Source organism: Phalacrocorax carbo, chromosome 7 (genome assembly GCF_963921805.1).
Source record: "Phalacrocorax carbo chromosome 7, bPhaCar2.1, whole genome shotgun sequence".
Classification (NCBI taxonomy): Eukaryota; Metazoa; Chordata; class Aves; order Suliformes; family Phalacrocoracidae; genus Phalacrocorax; species Phalacrocorax carbo.
Genome location: NC_087519.1, coordinates 34819540 through 34844648, shown reverse-complemented (window position 1 = coordinate 34844648; position 25109 = coordinate 34819540). Strand labels below are relative to the sequence as shown.

Here is a 25109-nt window from a genome sequence, read left to right as displayed (position 1 = left end):
CAGGCCGGCGGGGCTGGAGCAGCGCCCGAGCCACGCTCAGTGCTGCGGGGGCCTCTCACGCTGCCCTGCGCTGGGGCCCTAACGAAACACCTGCCGCAAGCCCAAGAAGCGGGACATCGGCGGGGCGGGGGACGCCGCCTACAAGCCCGCGAGTGAGGTGAAGCGAGGCGAGCCGTGCCCCGCCCCCGCACCGCCCCACCGCCCCTGAGGGGACGCACCGCCCACCCGCCTCGGCTCCGCCCCGCGGCGTCGCTGTGCGCCAATCAGCGGCACCCTATCCTCCCGCGCGCCTTCCCCGCCCTCCCATCTCCGCCCGCCGCCGCGGTGACGGCTCGGAGCCCCCGCGCCCCGCCCCGCCCCGCCCGCTGAGACGGGCCGACCGGCCATCTCGCGAGAGCGGCCGAAGCCTCGCAGTAGCGGCGCGGCCGCCCTGCCTGCCCTGCCCTCCCTCCCCTCGCCCCCCGCGGGCGGCGCCCCGCCCCGCGGCCCTCCCTCCCGCCGCCGCCGCCGCCCCCGCCCGCCGCCGCCGCCGGATCTGTCTCTCGCTGACTGCTGGCTGGGCGGTGGGGAGGGAAAGGAGAGGAAGGGGGGGGCGCTCGGCCCTGCGCACTGAGCGATGTTTGTCCGCCATCGCGGCGGAGGAGGAGGGTGAAGGAAGCGCCGCCGCCGGAGCGAGGGGCCTGCGCCGCTGCCTCGCCCCTCGCCGCCGCCTGCTCCGCCGCTCGCCTCACCCACCGCCTCCCCCCCCCCGCCTCGGCCCGGCCCGGCTCGGCCGGCCCTCCCGCCCTCCGCGCAGCTCCCGGGGGCCGCAGCCAGGAGTGAAGGTCGCCAGCGGCCTCCCCCGCCCGGTCCCCGGCCCCGCTCCCGGGGTCTGCCGCCCCGCCGCGCGTCCCCCGGCGCCCCTCCGGACGGGAGGCGCCGCCGCCGCCGCCGGGCCCGAAGATGTCGAACCTGAGCAAGGGGACGGGCAGCCGGAAGGACACCAAGATGCGGATCCGAGCCTTCCCTGTGAGTACCGGGCCTAGGCCGGGCTGAGCGGCCGCGCCAGGCCCCGGCCTCCGACCGCTCGCAGGCCCCGCGGCCTCGCCGCCCTGTCAGCCGCGCCGTGTGCCCCGGGCCGCGGGGCGGGGAGCCGGGCCGGCCGCGGGCCTCGGGGGGGGCGGCGGTGCGAGCGGTGCGGGGCGAGCTGTCAGCCGGCCCCGGGCACCCCCGTGCGTGCTGGGCCGGGGGGGACTGACGGACGTGGGGGAGCAGCGCTACCTGCCGCACGGCGAGTGGGAGGTGGAGGAACTGGTCCCCGCGGTTATCGTCTCCCTCATCACTCAAGCAAATCAATTATGAAAATCCACGTACGGCACTGAGGGGGGTGGGTGGGTGTGTTGGTTTCTTTGTTTTCAAGGAAAAGGCCTCAAAGAAGGAGTCGAAGGTTTTGCACCTACATCAACAAAATTAGTTAACCCCGGAAGGGGGTGTGTGTGTGTATTTATGTCTTCTGGAGAGTTTCCTCTTGGTGAGTTTATTTCACTCTCTGCTCCGTAAAGAGGCTGTAAGTTGTGTGATTATAAGATTTAGGTGGCATAATGCCAGCTATTCAGAAGATGTTGGTATAAACATGTAGGCATAGGGAACTTTCATGCATGCTCGGCAGAGCCGTGAGCGTGCCATCCCTTTGAGTTAGAGGGGAATGAGCCAGATTATTAATTTATACTGCCATAAAGCTTGCTGTGTTTTGACAGTTGGTTCAATTAAAGCTTACAACAGAATAACAACTACAGTACTATTAATGGTGTTGAGGAACGAGAGAAATAGAAAAGCTTCAGTCTGCCAGAGTATTGCCAGGAAGTTGTATGTGTTCATCGGTGTATATGTTAAAAAGAAGATGCTTAGTTGAGTCACTGGGTTTTAAGGTTTAGCGTTAACTTTTTGACGCTATGTCTGGTCCCAGTAGGCCGTAGTGTAGAAATAATGCACCTTGCCCTTACGGAGAAACTGGACATACCTGTTTGTCTAATTTCACTGGCAAGGAATATATCAATATATAGTCTTCATCAAAACTCTTGCTGATGAAATTAGAGAATTCTTTATATTCTCAGCAGCTAGCTTAATTGTAGCAATCTGATTTATACTGTTTTACTCTTTCCTCTACTTTTAATCATTGACAGTTGCATTTGATGGTAAAAGTCAAAAGGAAAAAATGGGCTATGAAATTATGAATTTTAGCTGATGAAAGGTTTTTGATCTCCAAATTGCATTTATTTCTTTAAAAGCCTTTTTCAAGTACGTCAATTTTGTTAGAATGTGTTGGATTACAGGAATAAAGACGACTCACTGCAATGTGGCCAGGGCTTTACTAACAAGTAGTAGGAAAACATGTAAAAAATAAAGCACCACAAAACCAATATGTATATTTTATAATAAACCACACCAAAAATATAATAGTCTCTTAATTTGATAAACAGATTCATGTATTCCATCTGTGAGTATGTAGATACGGGTCAGCCAACAAAGACAGACTTATCAATGGGATAAACTTTTGTTTGTTTTTTTACTCTTTTCACCACTTTTGTAAATGGGCATATGAAATTAATTAATGAGAATGCTCATATGGAGCTCTTCTCTTCCATAAAGTTAAACGTTGTCATCAGGTTTCTTCTGAAACTGTTTTTGCTATCATTGTCTTTCTTCACAGTTGCTTAAAGAATGTCTAGATTAAAAGTTTAAAAGAAAAATTACCTTCCCCCTAAAATAATTCAGTCAGTAAATAGGCATCAAGGCCTACACATCTTATGTATTTAGTGATATCTGTTGACAGCATTTTTTCAGGTGTTCCCTTCAATAGATTTTCTTTTCTAAGATATTTTGTTGACAATCCTGTTGACGAAGTGTTTTTAGAAAAGAAACATGTACTTGGTTGAGGGGGTTGGAGGGGTTTCTCTTTCATAATTACTGAAGGGAGTAGCCATAGTTCATGTAGAAATCTTAAGGCAAATTTTGTGGAGGCCTAAGTGGTTGTATAGCTTTGGTCCTGTGAATGTTGCCGGTGACTGCAGTGGGATTATTCTTGTCAATGAGGTTGCATTTGTGTGTGGGACAGACCCTATATTTAGAAAGTGTACTATTTGTACTACAGCTACTGATCTTCACTCTTTTATCTCGAATTTGGTGGTTCTGCTCTTCAGTTCTGAATTAGGAGTGCTTCCAGAGGTGACTTTGTAGGCTGCTTTGGTCTGCCTTCTTACTGATCATCTTTCCTCGGCAGGCCTACCTGTTTTAGATCAGTTCTTCTTGCACGGAGATAGCCATTTACTATTATGTTAAACTAGAAGTAGCCAAATTGGACACTTAAGGTTCCTGGAACATAACAATGTTATGGTAACTTCCTCCATGTAGGTTGTCTCTCTTCAACACTTTGTTTTTCATAATATTTTTTGAATTTCTATTATTGTTATATTTTATAGTAGCTAAAGGAGAAATAATAATTTGCAAAATATTACTACTCCAAAGTTTTCTACTTTACTAGAAATTAAGTAGAAATGGACCAAAGCATTTGAAACCTACCAGCGTTGTACCTAGAGATCTTAATGTTTTGGAGTTGGTTTTAGTCTAGATTCCTGCTTTATTATTTCTTGTAACTGGTGACAGATTTTCTGTCATCCCAAGTGTTTGTTAATATTTGCTACCTCCTGGTATGTGCTCTGATGTGCTTTTTCTTACCTCAAGGGCAATGACTTTGAGATTAATAGAAATTTTTAAATGAAAGTTTACAGTAAACTTAGTAGGGCAAACTGATGAGGTTAAGCTTGTGCAGTTAAGTAACCTTATGTACCACTGTAGAAGAATTCCATTGTGCTACTTTGAGTAAGTGCTAGTGGTACTTCTAACACCTTCATAATATATAGCTGTTCTATATCTGTATAAGGTCTATCCAGATAGCATTCAGAGTAGTGTTAAAGAGAGATGGAATAGTGTAAGGGGGCTTTTCAGTAAGTGTAGGTTCTTTTTTCTTAAGCAATCTTTAAACTTTCTTGTTTCAAATTCATACACACTACAACAAATAGGAATATGTTGTGGTTGGACACTAAAATAACAAAATAATTTTTGAAAAGTTGAGTAATTGTCAGTGATGTAAGTTGGATATAGTTAGTACTTTTTAATTGTTTGGAGGAGTGCAGTAGTATTTTTGCTGAATACACAGTATGTGCATGATGTGAAAATGCAGGTTTGATACTCCCACAAAACATTAATTCATTGCACCTGTTTTGGAGATGTGTTGGGGTTATTTTCTTCCCTCCCTGGTTTAGCTTAAAGTACTCTCAGGGTCTTCAGATTGGCTCTTGTTGCTTCACTCTCAGTGAGCCCATTACTGCTTGCTAAAGGCACACTTTAAAAGCTCTCAAACAAGCTTGCAGCAAATCTAATTTTAAGATTATTTAGTTGATCTGTGAAAAGGGGTGTCGAAGAATGCTAGATTTGTGCTTAAAAGTCTTGGAGAGATGTGATGTCTATAATGGAGATCTAGCATGTATAAATTATGGCTCCTGCAAGTGTATTTGAGCTGTTTTGCTGTGACTGTTTAGCCAGTGGAAAATAATAGCCTTAAATGTGTTTTGATGGAAGAGCTCTACAGAGTAAAAAAATGCACCTTTCTTACACAAATATACAGGATGTGAGAATTTTCAGAATTAATTTTTAAAACTTATACAAGTACCGTTAAGCTGTGTTGAATGAACTTTTTTGCAAGAACTCATCCTTCTCTCAATGCATTACGTCAGTTGTCACCATAAAATTGGTTGGACAGATCTTTCTGAAAACCAGCATGATCTGATGTAGGTTATTGGTTTTGATTTTCAGAGTTGGGTTTGTTTGGGGTTATTTTTGAATGCTTTTAATCATTTTCATTTCCTGCAGAGCTATCTTGCCTTTCTAGAGCAAGGCTACAAAACAGTGTTTTGCAAGTTCTCAGAACTATTCCTGTGGATCAGTATTATATGGTTACATTATGAATTATGGAAAGCAATTTAGAGAGATCCTACACATGCACTTATGATAGAATGGGTCTTTTAAGTGTGTGTGTGTATATATATATATATTAAAAAAAGCTTCACTGATTAATTTTATTTGGAATATGTGTGCCTAAGAAAAATCCCATTTCATCCAGTCTCGTGCAAAAAGGCAGACAGCCTTGTTTCTTTCAGCCTGTTTATCAATTGGTGTCACTTGTTACTACTTCCTCAAAGTAAGTTCTGTAAACGTAGAAGTAAATGGTTTCAACTCTTCCATGAGAAAGTATTAAGGCTCATATTTTCATTGCCACTGCTCCTTTCTTCTCAGATCTAACAGCCGCTTGATTTAGGCTTTGTGTAGGCAGAATGCTTTTTTTTTTTTTTTTTTCTTCTCAGGGAAGGCTGACTGCTTCTGTGGTTTGTTTTGAATCTGGGGGAATTGATACAAGTTGAGATAAGGTTTGTGAAATTCATGCTTCAACCTATAATGCATAGATATATCAATTCAAGAAATTATGTAAATATTGTCTTGAGCATCTTACAGCAGATAGACCATAGAAAACACATTTAACTGTGGTAAAATTTTTAAATGTTCAGATTACGTAAGCAGTATGTGTATTTCTGCTCTGGCTTGTAATGCTTAGAGCATGCATGCTGTATTGGTGAGTGAATGGAGAGGCATGGAAGATAGTTTATTGCAGGCTTTTTCAGCTCTGATTAAAATAATGTAAACCCACTGAGTGCTGCAAGACCACCTAGTTAATTTAATGTTTTACATGGCTGGGTTTGTGAATCTTGATTGCTTTATATTCTTAAACATATTTATAAGAGTGTGTATGTTGGCTATTAACCCATACAGTGTAGGTTTAAAACCTAGAAATAGACCGAAAAACTAAACCACTGTTATCTTATTCAAAGAAAAAGGTGTTGTTTTGGTGTAAATTACAGGAAAATACAGAAATCTTGTTGTTTTCTGGACAGTTAATCTTATGATGGCCTTCCAGTTTTCACCGGCTTTTTTTAGTTTTGTTTTGTTGATGAAATGCTAAGAGCAGACTGAAAGCCCTGATGTTACATTTAGAATTTTTGAGAGGTGATAACACTAATTCTGGGGTAGACTTGGAATAGCTGTAGGTGGTGTTTTGGCTGTTTTTTTTAAACACACTGTACATATTATCTTTTAGTTGTGGTTTAACCTAATCTCATTAGAATTCCTGAGGTCTGTAGATGTTCAGGGTTTAGTTGCAAATTTTCCTGTTTTTCCTTGTTTGTTGGGTCTTAAGCAATCATCATTCCAATTGGTCTGAGTTTTGAGTAAGTGCCTCTGTATGGCACTGTATTTGCCAGTATTTGAAATTTGCTTGGTTTTTGTGCAAGACTATAAAATAACACCACTAGCATCCTGTTAAGATTTTTATATTGGCTAATTCAGTCTGAGTTTTTTCAAGCGGCTTGGTAGGTTTCCCCACCCCCTCGTTCTTGTGTTCTTTCAAAATGTTTCTTTTTTAATCTCTTCTGGGCAGGTGTACAGGGCATAAGTGGCAGCATTTCTCAGAATTTCAAATATGTATTCTGAAGTCTTTGGCTTTGATCTGTAGGACAGATAGTCTTGGTGCAGGTGCTTTTAATTTTACATCACCACAACTGATCTGCAGCGTCTGATAATCTCTCTGTATGTGGTGAAAGTATTTCGAGATAGACTGGGACAGATTTTCTTAAGATAGTTTGATTGAGTCCATTCATAAAATGCACAGTGATTCTGTTACAGTCCAGAATAGGTTTTTGACCTTGTGCATGTGATCACTGGCTGTTATCTGTGGTTTCTGGTAGCTATACATGTGGAAAAACAACTCTTGAAGAATTGATCTTGTATTTCTTATTCTGAGCCAGTTTTTGTGGAAACAAGGAGTACGAAATACTATAGTAGAGAACTATAGCATGGCCCAGCATACTTTTTATCATATGATTGTTATTTTTCTGCTGGCTTTTGTGAACTATTCAGAATTTTTAAATCAGTAAGAGTTCTTTTGTGAAGGTGCAAGTACTGGTATATCAGCAGAAGTAAATACTGTTAGATGACTTTACAAAACAACTTCCATATTGACATTTTTAACAGATACATTTTAGGGAAGGAAAAAAGTGCATTTAATACCAGAGTACAGCAAGGAGGACAAAACTGTAATAAACATTTACATTTGGATGGTCCTTGCTGTGGAGCTGCCTAGATTCTTTAATTAGTTGTGCATAAAATTAGTGTTTGAAGGCTGAAATTGTCTTGCTTGTAGTTTATATAAGGTGTAATAGTATGCAAAATGTAAGCAGATAACTTTTTTTTTGTGGGCATGAGGTGCATTTGTGGAAATGTTAATTTTTTAATACTAATGAGAATAAACAGAAATGAAGACAATAACAATTTAAATTATAAGTGAATTATATAAAATTGAACCAGCTTATCTCATCAAAAATTCATAACATTCATTCCTTATACTACGTGTAGTTTGAGTACAGGCTCTGTGTGTCTGTTTCTTATGTTTTGTATATGAAGAATCTTTATTGAAATAAGCTTTTTTTACTTTCACAGTACTTTTGTTTTTAAAATGTTGGTACCATCTGAGTGGACCTATTTTTTTTGATATTACATATATGGATATAATTTCCATTTGTAGCTTTGGGTTTATTTTTCTGTTGCACTCATTTCAGTGTTAGCCTTGCTTTTCCAGGCACTGCTGATTTGTGCATCTGATCATGGTATATGCACTATATCATGCAAAAATCCCCCCGAGAAAGGTTATTGTCAGCATGCAGTAGCATTGATTATTTGTAAGTGTGTAAGTGATTTATTAAGTGTATCTTACTTCCCCTCCCTGAAGTAAGCTGAGAAAAAAAAATTATCCTCTGTTGGCCTTTGTCTATCATAAAATTTTATCTTTTTTTTTACTATAGTAAACTATACTATAGTAAATAGCTATAGTAACTAAACTGCTACTCTAACAGTTCTCAAACTGTGATGTTGTTATCATTGTGGAGGAGTTGTCATCAAGCCCCAAAAGCCTCTAAAGGCCCTTCTGCCTACCCCCCACCCCCCCAATCTCGCCCATATCCTGCATTGTGTTCCTTGTTTTGAAATGGCTTTAGGAGATGTGTCTACAATCTGTATAAATTGGTGTGAGTTTCACAGATTTCCTCTTTAAATAGTGTTGATTTTTGAACAAGTGTAAAATACTAAACTATTTACAGGTTAATTAAAAAAAAAAAAAAAACAAACCCCAAAAAAACCAACCCAGAAATAATTCTTGCAGGATTTGCACTGAAGTTGAGTGGGCAAGGAATGGGCCATTTGTGATTCAGGGAAGCTTTCTGAATCCAGGTCATCAAGGTTGGGAAGTTACTGAACTAATGGATTTTATCACTTGGAGAGATGATACCCCTGAGGAGACTCAGTGCCTTCCACAGAAGGTATGGATGTGCAGAACAGCATTGCTCTTTACCCTGGCAGTTCTTAACTGGGATTGAGGCATGCAGCATCTCCGTTATGTTTTATGTTTTAAAGTAATTATAATGTTAATATTATACAAGTCATCAATATAAAAGATTTGCCAAAAAACCCATGAATTTGCCGCTTCTTAAAATAATGCTATTTATTTCTCCTTTGTAGTGTTGTGATGATGGTCTTAAAACTAATAGAAGATCACATACTGAATCAAAGTTTTAAACCATTTTGACTTAGGTTAAAAAAAGGAAAGATTTCTGTTGGTTTAGAGTTAGGAGTGATACAAGTTGCAGGCTGGGGTATAATAGAGCTGCTTCTGTGGACAGTGATCCGTCGTCCATTATGGCAGTTTCAAGACAACCTACTGCACGTTACCTGGAATGCTGCTGTCCCACACCAGGGTTTTAAAAGGAGATGAAGAGAGGGACCTAAATCCCATGGAAATTTGAGAGTTCCAGCAATTTTTGTTCTTTTCTAGTAAATCTTGTTAAGTTATAGGTGAACAAACTTTCCTTTCTGGTCTTAAGTCATGAGTAAATTGAAAGTAATTCCAGCAGAAGAGGAATGAGCCACCTTCCTTCTACTACAGCATAAGAGCCTGCACATGGCCAGCTATCTCAAGTAAGCTGCTTTGAGGAAATTTGCAGCTGAACTTACTTTGTGTTACTTCGCTTATAGTCACATAGTCCTCGGGTTGAAAAGCATGTCCTTGGCTGTTCTAAGATTTTATTGTGGTGGAATGCTAAATGACTTGTATGAAATTTTTAGGATCTGGCCCTTGTTTGTAAATGGGGAAAGACATGCCCAGTAGTTTATGAAACTTGGTACCACTGTTTTCACTGTCTGTCATTTCACCTTTGACAAGAGCCTGTTTGACAGCTACAGACACACAGCTGAGCTCTTGAAGTACAGAACTACCTGTCTTTCCCTGCACCTTCTAGACCTCCAGGATCCTGCTGACAGACGAGAAGGATGATTCACTCCCAGAAATTCAGCTCTTCTTCATTCCATTTCTGCTGTTTTAATTAGGTTCAAATATTTTCTTTGAAACCAACTTTGTTTAGGATAGAAACTTTAAAGCTATTGTATTTCTTTCAAGAACATATTTCCTGCTGTTACACAAGCCTTTCATAATTTTTTTTTCATAACTTTAATTTGAGGAAACTTGGGTTAGGATTGCTACTTCTGAAGTGAGTCAAAAGGACTCTGAACTTCTCATTAGTCTTCAAAATATTGATATTAATTTTTATTCTTTTGGGCAGGAGAGAGGAAGTAGGCATATTTTTGGTGTCAAAGCTTTGTGATTATTCCTCTACTTCATTCAGAGTGGACTTCTTTTTTAATTAAGCAATCCTGACCTGATATACTCCTTTTCCCCATGGGTGTTATTTGCACCTTAAGTAATCAATACAACTACTGAAATAAGCCAAAAACTTACTTCGTGTCTGAAAATGCTTTCTTTACCTTGCAAAGTTAAACATGAAAGATCAGACTTCTTGAAGTGTAAACTTAAATCTAGACTTTAGCTCAGTTTCCAAATTAGCAAGAAAAGTTTCGGAAGTATAGACAGTTCTTCCTTACTGTTGTTAGGTTGAAGTCGTCTTATGAAATGAGTAGTTTCATTACAGGTGTTTTATAATCCTCCTCCATTTTCAGGCACTATAGTAATGAGCACTGTGGAAATGTCATTGAATGTTTTTAAAAGAACCTTGGTTAATAATACAGGCAATGTTGCTATTTTGGCTTTAAAAGCACTTCCATTCTATAGCAGTGACAACTATCTCTTGAACTAGAACTTCCTATATTTAGCCTCGTACCAATTCAGTTCTTCTAGAAACTTGAACAAAACCAGTTAATTGTTATCTTTTAAGAACACCTTCTTTTAAAACAAGTTTCATAACCTGATGGCAGGTAGGCAGAAGTTTGCACTGTGGCAGAGGGATTTACTCATTTACAGATAATGCCTTTCAGTATTTGAAAAGGAATTTATATTTGTCTCCAAATGCTGGGGAACAGAGAAAGGTATCTTAAAAACTTGGATTTCTCTATTTTTAATTAAGTACTTTTCTGCTGTCCTCCTTGAGCAAAGCATGTAATTCTAGGATAAAGTTCCTAGTATCATTAGTAGCATCTTTGAAAGTTAATGTTGAAAAGAAGTTAATTTGGTCTGTTTTCTTTGTTTTTCTCCAGTATCCAACGGTGCTGGAGGACAACATCCTTCAGTCCTTGCTGACTAAAGCTTATCTGTATTTCGAGGGGTTTGGGTCTTGGTGGAAAATAAATAGTAAGACAGATGGGTGTGTAAGAGGCAGGGTTAAGCTTTGTGTAAGTGATCTTAGATACCGTATTTACTGACTTTGATTTTCCTATGTTGTTACTTACTGAAGTAGTTTTTATACATCAGTAAAGACGTATAAAAAGACATAAAGACTGGTCTGCATGAATCCATATATACCAATAAATGAATGAAAAATGAGGCTGATGAGTTATTAATTTTTCATTGCCCCACTCAGACGAGGAATATTCTGCTTTTATCTGTATTAATGAGAGTTCTATTGTAATCTGTATTAATGATGTGACTGTTTGAAGGTGCATTTTGTAAGTTGAGCATCATAAATTGCAAATTGAACCCATAAATTGATTTTTAGATACTAACATAGTTTGTGGGCTCCCCTTAACAGACCTGCAAGAGGGAAAAAAAGATAGGTAAGTCTTAGAATCATTGAATGTCCTGAGGGACCCACAAGAACCATGGAGTTGATCTACTGTCCCTGCACAGGACAACCCCAACATTCACACCATGTATCTGAGGGTGTTGTCCAAATGCTTCTTGAATATTGCCAGTGACTACCTCCCTGGGGTGCCTGTTCCAATGCTCCACCACCCTCTGCATGAAGAACCTTCTCCTAATATCCAACCTAAACCTCCCCTGGCACATCTTCCTGCCATTCCCTCGGGTCCTGTCATGGGTCGCCAGAGAGAAGAGATCAGTGCCTGCCCCTCCTCCACCCCTTGTGAGGAAGCTGCAGATTGCAGTGAGGTCTCCCCTCAGTCTCCTCTTCTCCAGGCTGAACAAACCAGGTGACTTTAGCCACTCCTAGAACGGCTTCCCCTCTAAACCTTTCACCAACTTCATGGCCCTCTCTAGTAGCTTTGTATCCCTAATATACTGTGGCGCCCAAAACCGCACGCAGTACTCAAGGTGAGGCCGTACCAGTGCAGAGTGGAGCAGGACAATCACCTCCCTTGACCAGCTGCAATGCAGGGCTTGATGCATCCCAAGACATGGTTGGCCCTCTTGGCTGCCATGGCACGCTGTTGGCTCAAGTCCAACTTGCTGTTGACCAGAACCCCCAGATCCCCCTCTGCAGGGCTGCTCTCCAGCCTCTCATTCCCCAGTCTGTATGTACATCAAGGGTTGCTGTGCCCCGGGTGCAAAATCTGGCAGTTGCCCTTGATAAACTTCATATGGTTGGTGATTGCCCAGCTCTCTGATTTGTCTAAATCTCTTTACAGGGCCTCTCTGCCCTTGAGAGTGTCAACAGCTCCTCCCAATTTTGTGTCATCAGCAAACTTAATTAGTGTTCCTTCAAGTCCTGCATCCAAGTAATTTCTGAAGACATTAAAGGGTACTGGCCCTAAGATGGATCCCTGTGGAACCCCACTAGTGATTGGCCACCAGCCCAGTGTAACCCCATTTACTATGACCCTTTGAGCCCGATGTGTCAGCCAGTTGCTCACCCATAGCATTATGTGTTTATCCAGCTCTATGCTGGACATTTTGTCCAGCAGGATACTGTGAGAGACAGTATCAAAAGCTTTACTGACATCCAAAAAGCTTACATTGACTGGCTTCCATTGGTCAACTAGGTGGGTAACGTTGTCATAGAAAGAAATTAAGTTTGTTAAACAGGACTTTCCCCTCGTGAACCTGTGCTGGCTGGGATCAATGACTGTGTTGTCTTTCAGGTGTTTTTCAGTAGCTTCCAGAATAATTTCTCCATAATTTTGCCAGGCACAGAAGTGAGACTGGTGGGCCTGTAGTTACTGGGGTTGTCCGTGTTGCCCTTCTGGAAGATTGGGACAACATTTGGCAGCTTCCAGTCAGCTGGGACCTCTCCAGATTCCCAAGAGCATTGAAAAATCATCAAGAGGTCTCACTATGACATCAGCCAGCTCTTTACCCTTGGATGAATTTCATCAAGTCCTATTATAAGGATCTAGCTGGAGCAGCAAGCCCTGCACAAGTTTGGGGTTGACTGGGAGTTTATCATTCCCACAGTTGTGGTTCTCTAGCCCAGGGATCTGGGGGTCCCTGAGCCCATCATGTTGAAGACTGAGGTGGAGAAAGCATTAGACATCTTTGCTTTGTATATGTTTGTGACGTGACCATGCTCATCAAGTAACAGGCCAGCGGTATTTCCAGTCTGCCTTTTGCCATTAACATATTTGTAAAAGCCCTTTTTATTGTTCTCTCCTAGTACTGGCCAGCTTCAACTCCAGTTGAGCTTTGGTCACGTGAATTTCCTCCCTGCAGTGGCAAGCAGCATCCTTGTAGTCCTCCCATGTCACCTGACCTTGCTTCCACTGGCCATATACTTTCTTTTTTTTCTGCACTATTTCTAGAATAAGATCCCTGCTCAGCCAAGCCAGCCTTCTGCCTTGTCTACTTGACTTCCCACATTTCAGAATTGCCTGCTGCTGTGCTCTTAGGAGGTGGTACTTAAAAAGCAACCAGCACTGATGGACCCCAGCACCTTCTAAAGTTTTTCCCTAGCGGACCTGACTAACTAGTTTCCTGAGCAACCTGAAGTCTCTTCTCCTCATATCCAGAGTTGAGGTCTCGCTGGTGGTTTTCCTCCTGTAAAGAGGAAGTCTTGTCCATGGGCTTAAACGTGTTGTGCATGAGTCTGTATCTCTAATAGAAAAATTGAAAGAATTGGCAAATCAGAGAGCCTCAATGGTATTAAAGCACAGTGAATATGCATGGACCTTGTTTTGAATGAAATAGGTGCTATTACATACTACGCTTCTGCTATTTACTGCTGACTAAATATGTTGTCTTTTACAGTTGGGATATGTGGTGAAACTCTTTTATGAGACTGTTGACCTTAGTCTTTATGTGTATGTTGCATTCTTATAGTTGCTCATTAGTAGCTATAAACACTTAGCATGAGTTAGTGTTGGTAAAGTGTGTGAAGGTCCGTAAATGAAAATATGTCTATGTCAGAATCAGCATTATGTAATTTTGTGTTTCAGTTTAATTGTCTGCTTCCCCAGATTGTCTCTATTTTTGCATTTTTTTTAAAGAAATGAAAAAAAGTTTTAGGTTATCTTTTGCTTTGTGTTTATTCAGTAACTGGTGGCTTCTCAGATTTACATAGTTCATAGTCACACTTCAGATGGAACAGGTGTTTGGGAGTTGTTGTTTTTCTCATTTTTGCCCTTTCCTCCAGGATATTTTGTTCCACAGATTTACAAGACTGAAGTTTAGGAGGGGCATTTGGGAAAAATGAAGAAATTGTATTAAATAAAAGTTGAAATCTAGAATAGCTGAGGTTTATTGGCAGTTCAGGGTTTGCCTCGTTCTTCTGAATCAGTTCGTAAAATATGAACGAGAAATAAGTCTCTGATCCTTTTTAAAATTTGTTCAGTCTCCTAAACATGGCAAAACTGTTCCTGCAGTATGACATTTTCTGTTAGATACTTATTCTAAACTTTTCCTATAGAGTGTTAAATTGCTGTTGTGTGGTGAAGCTCCTGTCGGGTCTACCTATAATGCAGACAAATGTTACCTTTTGAGAGGATCAAATATTTTTTCCTGGGCTTTGGTTTACTAGAAAAGGAAGTTCTTGGAAGATATTGCAGTTCACTGTAAAACTTGTCAAAAGCAAGCAACCAAAACCCTACCTCTTGAAGCCCCAACGCCAAAGCAGCACTTATTTTGTGACGAGACCATCAGTGCTCTGAGAGAGTACCTTGGAGGTAGACCAAATCTGTCAATCACTACACGGGAGGTATGACCCCTCGTTTTAAGGAACAATCACTTTTTAATCTACTTACCCCTTCTGCTCCATGCTGGCAGAATAGCTTTTCATTGCTGCAGAACCCATTTGAGCAAAATGGAGAAGGAAAGGATTTTGCCTAAAATCGTGCAGCTCTTGGGTGTTTTGACTGACAAAGAAGATTCCCTTTTTTGACTTAATTGTGCATTCTGCTTGCTTCTGCTGAGTAAAGCCTGACAGAGCTGGGAAGGAGAGGTGGATATTGCCATTTCTGCATTTCTTCTACTGATTGAGTATTGTCGTGCAGCCCTGCCTATTCTACAGAGGCTCAAGCCTTTTTTGGGGTCAGACTAGAGTTGATTTTTCTCTTGGCCTTTATGGGATTACTCAGCACTAGTTACTCAGCTCATCTTCTGAGCCTGGAATGGAGCAATGTGCAGGCCATAAATATTCCTTACAGGAGGAATATGGAGAAGTTTAGTGTAGAGATTGCCCACTCAAACAAGGGAAAGGCTTGAATGTCAAGGGATGAGTGAAGAACAAAAATGGTGTCAGTATTTAATGTTGTAAATGATAACTGGCAGATGCTGTAAGTAAACTATAAGCACAGATTACTACCACCATCGCCACCACACACACCCTCTGAGGGAGTATAATAGTGTAGTAGGCATTTCCTGACACTCCTAGGAGATCTGGATAATACTGGATTGTAATCTCCAATTGTTGTTATAGGTCACCTAGGAGCAAAAGCCCAGTTATTAGGACCAGTTTTGGTAGCACAGTGCTATGACTTCCCTGTGACTCTCTCAGCAGATGGCCAAAGTGGAGTAGTAGCCCATATGCAGGAGAACAGCAGTAGGTCATGGTGGCCCTTACTTTCTTTATGCTCCTCCTCTTAGCTTCTAGTGATGTGTTTTGGTGTGTAACGGTCAACCTATTCAGATAACACTATTGAGGAATTTTGTGCCTGGTGTTTTTGGTTTGGTTGTTCAGAGATCAGTTGTTTTTATTTGCGTGTGTGTTAGAGTTGTTCACTTTTTGGCATACTGATGTTTCTTAGGCAATGAGGTGTGGCCAATATATACTCATCCAGATATGCGCATCACTACGTAGTGCTGAAAACTTTAGCATTCAGAGAAGCATGAATACTGAGCTCTCCATCTTTCATTAACAGGAGTACATTTTATCTGCTCTGTAGTTGAAGAATATGTAGTTCCATATCTTAATATGCCATTTTTCAGATATATTCTTGGAACAAACACTAGGCAATATATCTCTGTCACAGTAAATTCTTGTCTTTTAAATTAACAATATTGGAAGGGTTTATAAAAATTCAAGTAGTGATTAGGTTCTGAGGCAGGAAATGTGCTGCTCTTGCCCTTTTCTGGATAACCTCAGACAAGCTTCATCCAGAATGAAGGATCTAGGCTAAGGATGTTGAGTTATTTTGTAACAGACTATTTAATACCATCTTAACGAATGCAGTATCTTGCAATGGAAGTGAAGACTGTTAGTTTTGACAGCTTCCCTTGCCTCTTGGACTGTGGGTCAGGATTGTGGTAGTTTTACATGGCAGCAGTCAGCCCCTGTTCATTTTGCCTGCTGAGGGATAGGAAATGGGGGAGTGAGAACAGGCTGCAATTACTGGGTGCAAATGTTTACTCCCAGAGCTGCTAACTAACTTTAATTATCAGTATCCACTTACTTCCTTCAAGGTAGAGGGGTAAACATTTGATTTGTGTAATTAGAATCGGTTCTCACTGCAGTTCTCTGGGGCATTAGACCTAAAGGATGTCATGGAAAGGAATGAGGCAAGTGATGGTTGTGGTTTTTGAAAATTTTGAGTAACATTGCTCTGCGGTAATCATTTTGAAATTGATCTGTTTCACCTGTGAGTGTGTAGAATTGTGATAAACACTGCAGCTAGTCTGTAGAAAAAAATGAGTAGGGTTTGTGACTTCTTTAAAGTAAGAATGTCCTGCAAGTGTGTTCAGTCTGTTAAAACTTCTGAGAATTAACAGTGGCCTGTTCAGTCTGAGATCTTTGTGAGACCTTTAGAGAACTTGTCTAGAAAGTTCTTTTGCAAGAAGGATGAGAAGCTGTGTCTGGGCACTAGTCCTGTAAGTGCTAGTTCATGTGCCTCCTCTTTCTGCTGGTTAGTAAACCTGTGGGTATTCCTACCAAGATTGTGTAAGACTCTCAGCACTTCCTCACTTCTTTCTTAACCACCTCTTGTTTAAGAAGACTAAGTAGCTACTTCCAGTAAAAGCAAGCTGCTGTAATCCATCAAGAATTCAGCATATTTTTTAATAGTTTACTCCTGTAACTGCCTTTTCTTAAAATTCACAGCACTTCAAGCATTGTTATATAAGTAAGAGGAGCAAGTTCTGCAGGGTTTAGGGCAAAATGACCAGCTGACAAAAGTATGAAATGAAGTTGCATTCAAAGGAAACAGTGTAGTAAAAGCTAAATCGTATAGAATGGAAATTAAACTCCAAAGCATTTATTTCTATGCAAAGTAAACTGGATTTCTGGCAGTAGATCTTTTTGATGCTCTGCACAGATCTGGGAGTTTTAGTGTTGTTCTTTGTCTGTAGTTGTTATAAGGTAAGGAACAAATGCCTTGTTCTACTGGTGGCAAGCATTTTGTTGCACACCTTTTTTTATCCTGCAGTGCATTTCAGTTGGAAGACTGGTACTGACAGTTTTAATACGTCACGCTTACGCAGGGAGCCGTGGTTTTCTGGCTTTCTCGGTGTACATTTGTAATGCATATCATCAAATCACAGAATGGTTGATGTTGGAAGACACCTCTGGAGGTCATTTTGTCCAACCTTGCTGCTCAAACAGGGTTGCCTGGAGCCAGTTGCTCAGGACTGTATCCAGACAGCTTTTGAGTATCTCCAAGGATGGAGACTTCACAACCTCTCTGAGCAACTTGTGCCAGTGCTTGGTAAATCTCACAGTAAAAGGTTTTCCTGGTGTTCAGAGGGAATCTTCTGTGTTTTGGTTTGTGCCTGTTGCTACTGGTCCCATCACTGGGCACCACTGAAGAGAGCCTGGCTCCCTCTTCTGTACACCCTCCCTTTCGGTATTTATAGGCATTGATTAGTTCTCCCCAAGGCTTCTCTAAGCTTGACAGACCTGACTCAGCCTTTCCTCATACGAGAGGAGCTTCAGTCATTTATTTTAGTGGCCCTTCACTGGACTCTCTCCAGTATGTCCAGGTCTCTCTTGTACTGGGGAGCTCAGAGCTGGACACAGTACTCCACACGTCTCACCAGTGCCGAGTATAGCCATCTACCCACTGGCAACACTCCTCCAAATACAGCCCAGGATGCTATTAACCTTCTTTGCCTCAAGGGCCCTTTGGCTTGTCATCAACTTGGTGTCCACCAAGAGCCCTGGGTTCTTTGCCAAGCTGCTTTCCAGCCAGTTGGCCCCAGCATGTATTAATGCATGGGTTTGTTCCTCTCCAGGGACAGGATGTTCCATTTCACTTTGAACTACATGACTAGAAGGGCGATGATAATATGTTGTATGAAGTTTTAAGTTAATACCAAAACTACTGGAGTTTAGCTGTTTGATTTAAGGAATGCTGATAAAGTTATTCAAAAGAGGTGGTGGGGTCAGTAGTGTTAGTTTCTAGGAGGGAGACACTGAGAAGTATATTCAGGACTGTTACTAGCTCTACCTGCTGGTGTCATGCTCTTCGGGTGCTAATGTCTGACAGGGATTGGTTTTTTTGGTCTTGGAGATCTTAATAGGATAGGCAAACGTTAAAGAAAGGGCTTGCATGTATCTGTTCCTGCACTGTGGCAGTACTGTTGAATAAAGGACATTTTGAGTCCTTTGAAGACCTTTTTTTTTGGTGAAATGGTTGTACTTTTATGTACACTGATATTTTAGTCTTAACTTCCTCAAGATGTACTTCTGCTGCACTTTGAGTTCAGATGTTTGTGTTCAAGTTGCATCTTTGAATCATTAGCATTTGGGCAGCGGTTTGTGGAAGTTTTCCAACTAGCGGCTTCTCATAAACAGCTATCTCCTGCCAATAACAGACTTGATCTCTGTCCCATTCCCCAAGAAAGGTAATGTTCAGATAAACTGGAGTACATTAACACATTTCCTCTCTTTGGACACTGGTTTCTTACTATCTTGGTGAATCTGGATGTAAACACTACAAAAATTACTGGGATTTTGCTTCTGAAAACTTTTCTGAATCTGGGTGGTATGTGGTTTTTTGAGTGTTGGTTTTGTTGTGGTTTTTTTTTAAGCACCAGCATAATTTAGTTTCTGCTTAAATCTGCAAGAATAGAAGGCTCAAGCAAGGCAACTGTATTACAACTGTGGAATTCACTTTTAAAATATAACCATTAGAAGAAATCTGGGAATGAGCATGGAAAAACATTAGGGCTCTGATCCTGTATATTTGTATTTGTGGAAGTAGATAGCTTATGGGGTTTGATAGGGATCCTAGAGAGTTGCATAAATCTTCACTGTTGGGTCAGACTAGGGGATTAGCATCACAGTTCTCTAACAGTGTTTTTAGAGATGCTTTTGTACAGAATTCTGAAAGATGCCAAAATGTTCTAGTAGCGTCATAAACTTATTTATTACTTAGTTGTTTGTTTTTTCTAAAATCTGCATACAAGCCTGTCTTAAGGAAGGGGGGTAAAAAGAGATGAATCTGTGAGTTAAATAATCCAAGGGTAGATCTAGTTATTGCAATTCTTACATAACTTTGAGGATAATGATACAGGAAGACCTCTTCTATTCAAAAGCTAAACAACTTTTCAGCAGTGGAGAGGAAATAATAAATTTTTGCTGAAGCTTTACAGCAGTGACTTATTATCCAATAGAGTAGAGCTATTTAAAGTATTAGGAGTCTTTTTGTTAGAAAACACTGCTGCAAACAAGCTAGCTATGCTAGATCTTTTTTGGAAGACAATGCTCTTCTAACTTGATATCCCAAAACTTTAGCAAACCTGTTCCCATAAAACCTCACAGATATTGATCTAAATAAGTCAGTAGCAGAATAGGAAGCTGCACTGAGAAGCAAGAGTCCTTCATGCTTAATCTTAAAAGGTAATCAGATAAGTTTATAATACTATTTCAGATATTTCTGTATATTTATCCCATGGAGATCTGTACTCCTTAAAATTACCTTTTATGGATCTTTCTTCTGCTTCCAGAGCAGCGCATCGCGTGTCAATTGTTAAGCGGTGGAAAGCCCTGTGTTCATGTTTGTACTCAGTGAGTTTGGAGCAAATAATGTTACAATCATTCCTTCACTGACTTTTAGAGCATTCGGATTGAAAGTAGAAGAATTAAACCTAAGAGCAAACTGTTTTTCTTGAACAGATCCAAATGATTAGATGTACTGTTTATCGGTAACATACAGAAATGTTTACAGGCTGACCAACCCAGAAACAGCAATGCTGTAATACCTCTTCAAGCTAGTGGCTGGTGATTTGGCTGTATTATACAGATCATACTTGTTTTTAAAAAGTGAGCAATTAAATTGCAGTTGAGATAAAAAGGTTGTCATGGTGGCTGGGAGATTTTTGATTAGCCAGGGGAGAAAGTGGCATTGGGAAGTGTTGATCTGAGTCTATACTTTGTTTGAAAACAAAACATCTTTTTTCTTTTTTTCTTTTTTGAAAGGAAAACTGAAAAGCTTTTACTTAGATTGGTGTCTGCAGTTCTAAATGGTTGCCTTCATTATCAGTACTTGTAAAATTGTTTCTTCAGGAATGCTTTAGAAAATAATTTCCCTGAAGAGGCACCAATGTAGAGAATGCAAATTTAAAAGAAAATAACTGACCTTTCAATGTTACACATAGAAGAATAAGCAAAAAGCAGGGGTGGATGACATTCCACCAGTTCTGTTTCTTTGAGGTTTTGGTTTTGGTAAACAGGCAGCTAAGAATTTTTGAATATGTTTGTGGTTTTCTTTGCTTTTAGATATACAGTGACATACCTCTTAAGTTTTGGGTACATACAGATTAGTAGGCTAGTGGATCTAGTATCAGGTGAGTAGAAAAGTAGTGATAGGATTATTTTTATCATTAAAATCTTTGTGTTTAACCAAAACTCCAAAAGACGAGGAGAATGGAGGAGTATGTGTCTTGTTTTGATTTCGTTCAGCAGCCCATAGTAGAGGACAAAAGTTGATTTGCTCTTACATTGAGACTATTTCTTGTAAGAGTTTCTCCCTCTGAATTTTTCTTTATTGCTGTAGTTCTTATCTGGTGTATTTACTGAAGTATATACTGTCTGAATAACAGATCAAGCAGATGCATATTCTGCTTAATGCTTAATGCATACCCTGTAGCAAGTTATTTAATCATATTTGTGCAATGGAAGTATGTTCAACACAGATGTTAATTTTGGACATTTGTGGGATTTTTCAACACCTGTAAGTATTTAAAATACAAGCGCAATATTGTAGGCATGCAATTCTTTGGCCTTTAGTACATTGCTGTAAATAATACCTAGTTAGCTGAAGCAGCTGACAAGTAAGTTTGCAAACTCTGTGCCAGACGTTATCTTTTATTGTACAAGTTGATTGGGGTCTGTTTAAGCAGGTCAGCGTTGCAGTACGATTTACAAGGTGCCAAGCAGCATGTTAATATGGGAGGAAAGTTGACTTGACTATAATTAACACTGTGGAGGAAGATTATGGAAGAGGCTTACATCCACAATTACCTGCCTTCCCACCTGCACAGGCTCTGGAGTTGGGTTCTTTGGATTTACAGCTCTGAAGGAGAAAAGCATTAAACTTTTACGAATTATAATTTTCATAACTATTTCTTGAAATCCCTACTAGTTTCATAAATACTGTTTTTTCTTTTGATAAAGTTGGAGAAACCTTGTGATAATGGAGTCAACAAAATGTGGCAGAAGCAATTCCCACTCCCGGAGTTACAACTTCTAAAGATAACTTTCTGTAATGATCTTTCTTGATTCTAAACAATAATGTATTGTTTTATTTTTACAGATGACTATGGATGAGAAATATGTGAACAGCATTTGGGATCTTTTAAAAAATGCAATCCAAGAGATCCAGCGTAAGAACAATAGTGGCCTCAGTTTTGAGGAGCTGTATAGGAATGCATATACAATGGTGTTGCATAAACATGGTGAAAAACTCTACACTGGACTAAGAGAAGTAGTCACTGAGCATCTAATAAACAAGGTATGTCATTTTATGAATTAAAACTGAAGTGTCTTACATGAAAGAATTCTGAATAGTTATTTAAATTACAAAAAATATAACATTATGTCACCTTGTGTTGCAGTTGTATTGCTACCCTCAGAAGTGGTAGCTTAGAGCTAACATCAAGCTTAAGTGACTTCATATTCCAGATACTGTTTGGTTTAAGTTACTGATGGAGGGCAGACCACAGGAAGTATTTGAAAGCGTACAACAGGAAACAAATTCAGCAGAAGCATAACTGTTGAGAGCTGCAATTTTAAAAAAAATGGTGTGTGGCCTTTTGCTGGCATTTTGTGACTTTCTCAGAACAAATTTTGTTTTATTTTCCAGTCAGTTTTTTGATCTGTGGAACAAAATAAATACTAGTGTAAGAACCTGTTTGTTATGGGCTAATGAATTAATTCACAAGTTTGAGACAGTTGTGCTAGGATTATGCTATTTAAAGAGGCAGTAAGCAATGTACAAAAACATCAGCTCAGCGACAACAAAAGTCCTGAGTAGTCTGCATTCTATCATTTCAGCCTTTTCAAAACCATGTAATTCATACAAACTGACATGCAGAAACTTCTTGTTTCTGAAGATGTGTCATCTGAGAAGAGAGCTCTCCATATCCTGTGTTAAACCATGGAACCACCTCTTCAGTCTTTGTGAGGAAAGTTTAGGGTTGATAAATATGTCATTAAAAAAAAAAAGCTAAAACTCACTTTTTTTGAGTCCAGGTAATATTTAGTGGTAATAGGATCCTAAGTCTAGGGAAGATGTCTGTCTTACTCCTTGCAGTAACATCCATAGCTGCCTATCTTTGAAAAGAGACACATGTCCACTTTGATCCCATATACTGGCTGTGGGTCCAGATGGAGTATCAGCTTTTTGTCCTGTTATTACAACATTTGAAAATGAAAGTCATACACCATCATGTGTCTTGGGTGATTACTTCTGGCTGAACTACAGAGAATGGATGGGAGGTTTATGTCTAAATAATGCATAATGGTTGGGCAGCTTTCTCTGTGTTCTAACTGGAGTTACTGCTGTGGCAGAGAAGTGTATTATTTCTTTTTAAAACTTTAGTTTTCAAAGGTGTGCTCCAGACAAGTATAGTATAAAACTGCTTCGAATATGGGGCTTTTTTACTGTTTGCATGAGAGGAAACATCCTGTATGAAGTGGCTAAATAATTTATGGCTCTAATCTATGATCATAGCACATCTGTGACTCTCAAACACTTGTTTTTATAATCTGTGCATTCATAATCTATACTATTCATATAAAATGTGGCAAATGGATGAGGCTTTTTGTGCCTTGTTCTTGTATATGCCTATGTTTACAGTCTGTACTTAATAATGATCATGACACTAAACTTTTATTCCTAGGTTTTAGTTTATCCTGGTTTAATTTGAGGAAAGCTTCTTATCTTTGTTCCTAGCTATTTTGCATATTAAAAATTATCCATATGCAAAATTAATTAATCTGAAGTGCTGATGTGGCAAACTGACAAAAGAGCAGAAGATACTGTGAGTTTGTTCTGTCACTGCACTGGCTGAGAGGGTTGCACAGATACCAGTGTAGAGAACTGCCTTTCTGACACTTGATGCTATTGTATCTGATGTTTAAAAAAAAAAATCTTCTCCAATGATCTAGTATTCTGATCTTTAACATTCGTCAAATTATATCTATGTGTATGAGTAACATAAAAATAGATGACCAGAAGCTTTCCAAATAAAAAGGCTAGCTACTGAGTTTTAATAGTTAAATGCTGTAAAGTTAAAAAGGCAAAATTATTCAGATGTCTGATTATGCTGTCCTATAAATTAAATAATCCCAGGAAAAGATTAAGAAAAAGAAAATGTGACCTCTGTCAAAAAGTTCTGAACAATAAAGAAAACTTCTGTAGGCTCAAAGCTACTGCTTGTCCTTTTTGTTGGTATGCTTACAGATGTTATGCTGAGGCAGTTATAGATGGGAATTATGGAGAAAATAGGGCATTGTTTATGAAGAATAGAATCAGTTCCATACTGGCATCTTATGATTGTGCCATTAGTACTTGTTGTAAGACAGATAAAAAGAAGTTTTTGTTTAACCTCACACTTGATGTAACAGAAATTTTAGAGGAATCTTATATTTTCAATATCTCTTTCTGAGAGCAGTTCTCTGTTAAATGTTAAGTAGCTAATTAATAATAAATGCTCTCATCACAAGTCTTTGTAAAATTCTATGCAGAGAATCAGTGGTGGATGCTAGAGTTGAGAAGGGGATTCTGCCAACTGAAATGTTGTGAATGAAATCTGTTCTTTTATCAAAATGAAAATGTGGAGGAATAAATAGATTTTCATAAAGGTCTACACTCAAGTTCAGGAAGTGCTTCTGGGGAGCCAAACCCAAATTTTGAATTGCTAGAATCCTTGGAACAGAATTGCCATTTGCTGTCGACATCTGCTGATTATCTTGCTACGAAAAAGTTACATTGTGGAATAATCCCCCAGGGAAGTGGTTGACTCGGCCACATTGGACACTTCCAAGACTCAGCTGGACAGGGTGCTGGCCCATCTTGTCTAGACTGTGCTCTTCCTAGAAAGGTTGGACTAGATGATCCCTGAGGTCCCTTCCAACCTGTGAGTCTGTGATTCCTGTAGAGTTCCAGTCACGCTGGTTAATTAAGTATAGATGAAGAGACTAGGTAGAGGCAATGTATTTATTCAGAAGTGAATATTATTCAGAAGTGAAATGTGCTTACTCAGCACATTTATTATAAAGAAACCAAACATGTTAAAGAAGAAATCTATTTAACTTCTCAGCAAGGAAACATAATATCATGTACTATCTTTACAGCTTGTTTAATTGTGAATAAAGTGATAGATGCAGACATGATCAATACAAGATACACGCATGAAAGCAAGTTACTATAAAGTATGCTTGGTTTTGAACTTGCAGACCCTAATGGCTGTAGTTACAGTCACCAGGTTCTGGCTGCTTGATGAAGGCAGTAGCAAGCCAGGTAGCTTACTCTACATCATTGACAGGAGTCAGCTGTCTTGAACTACCTTGTTTTTACTACTGGGTAAGGGCATGGTAGAACTTGACTTTGCTTGTGTATTGATATCATTATTAAAGTGTAGTACATGTAGAACTGAGTTTAAAAATCCTGTTGAGTAAAAGGTACTTAAACACTTCATCTTAATTCAAGCATTTAATTCTTCTGCATGTGGTACTTCGTTGATCTCTCGCTTTCTTGTCCTTCAGCAATCTTGTACCTTGATGTGGATGCTTTTCCTTCACAGTTCTTGAGCTTAGTCTGTTACTTCTTCAAGTAAATGTTGTAAAAATGTTTTTAAAAAACAAATGCACAAAGCTTAGTTTACAACTCCCTAAACCATTTGATGATGAGCAACATCG

General features: G+C 40.1%; 1 protein-coding gene across 1 annotated transcript in view; it reads left to right on the top strand.

Annotated features, from left to right (window-relative positions):
• Nucleotides 1-474: 474 nt before the first annotated feature.
• CUL3 (cullin 3) overlaps nucleotides 475-25109 on the top strand; it is a 60306-nt gene continuing 35671 nt past the window's right edge. Inside the window, exons 1-2 of the mRNA XM_064457378.1 lie at nucleotides 475-1008; nucleotides 21502-21699. Of these exons, the coding sequence (XP_064313448.1) occupies nucleotides 943-1008; nucleotides 21502-21699 (264 nt within the window). The 5' untranslated portion in view covers nucleotides 475-942. The remainder of the gene's footprint in view (nucleotides 1009-21501; nucleotides 21700-25109) is intronic.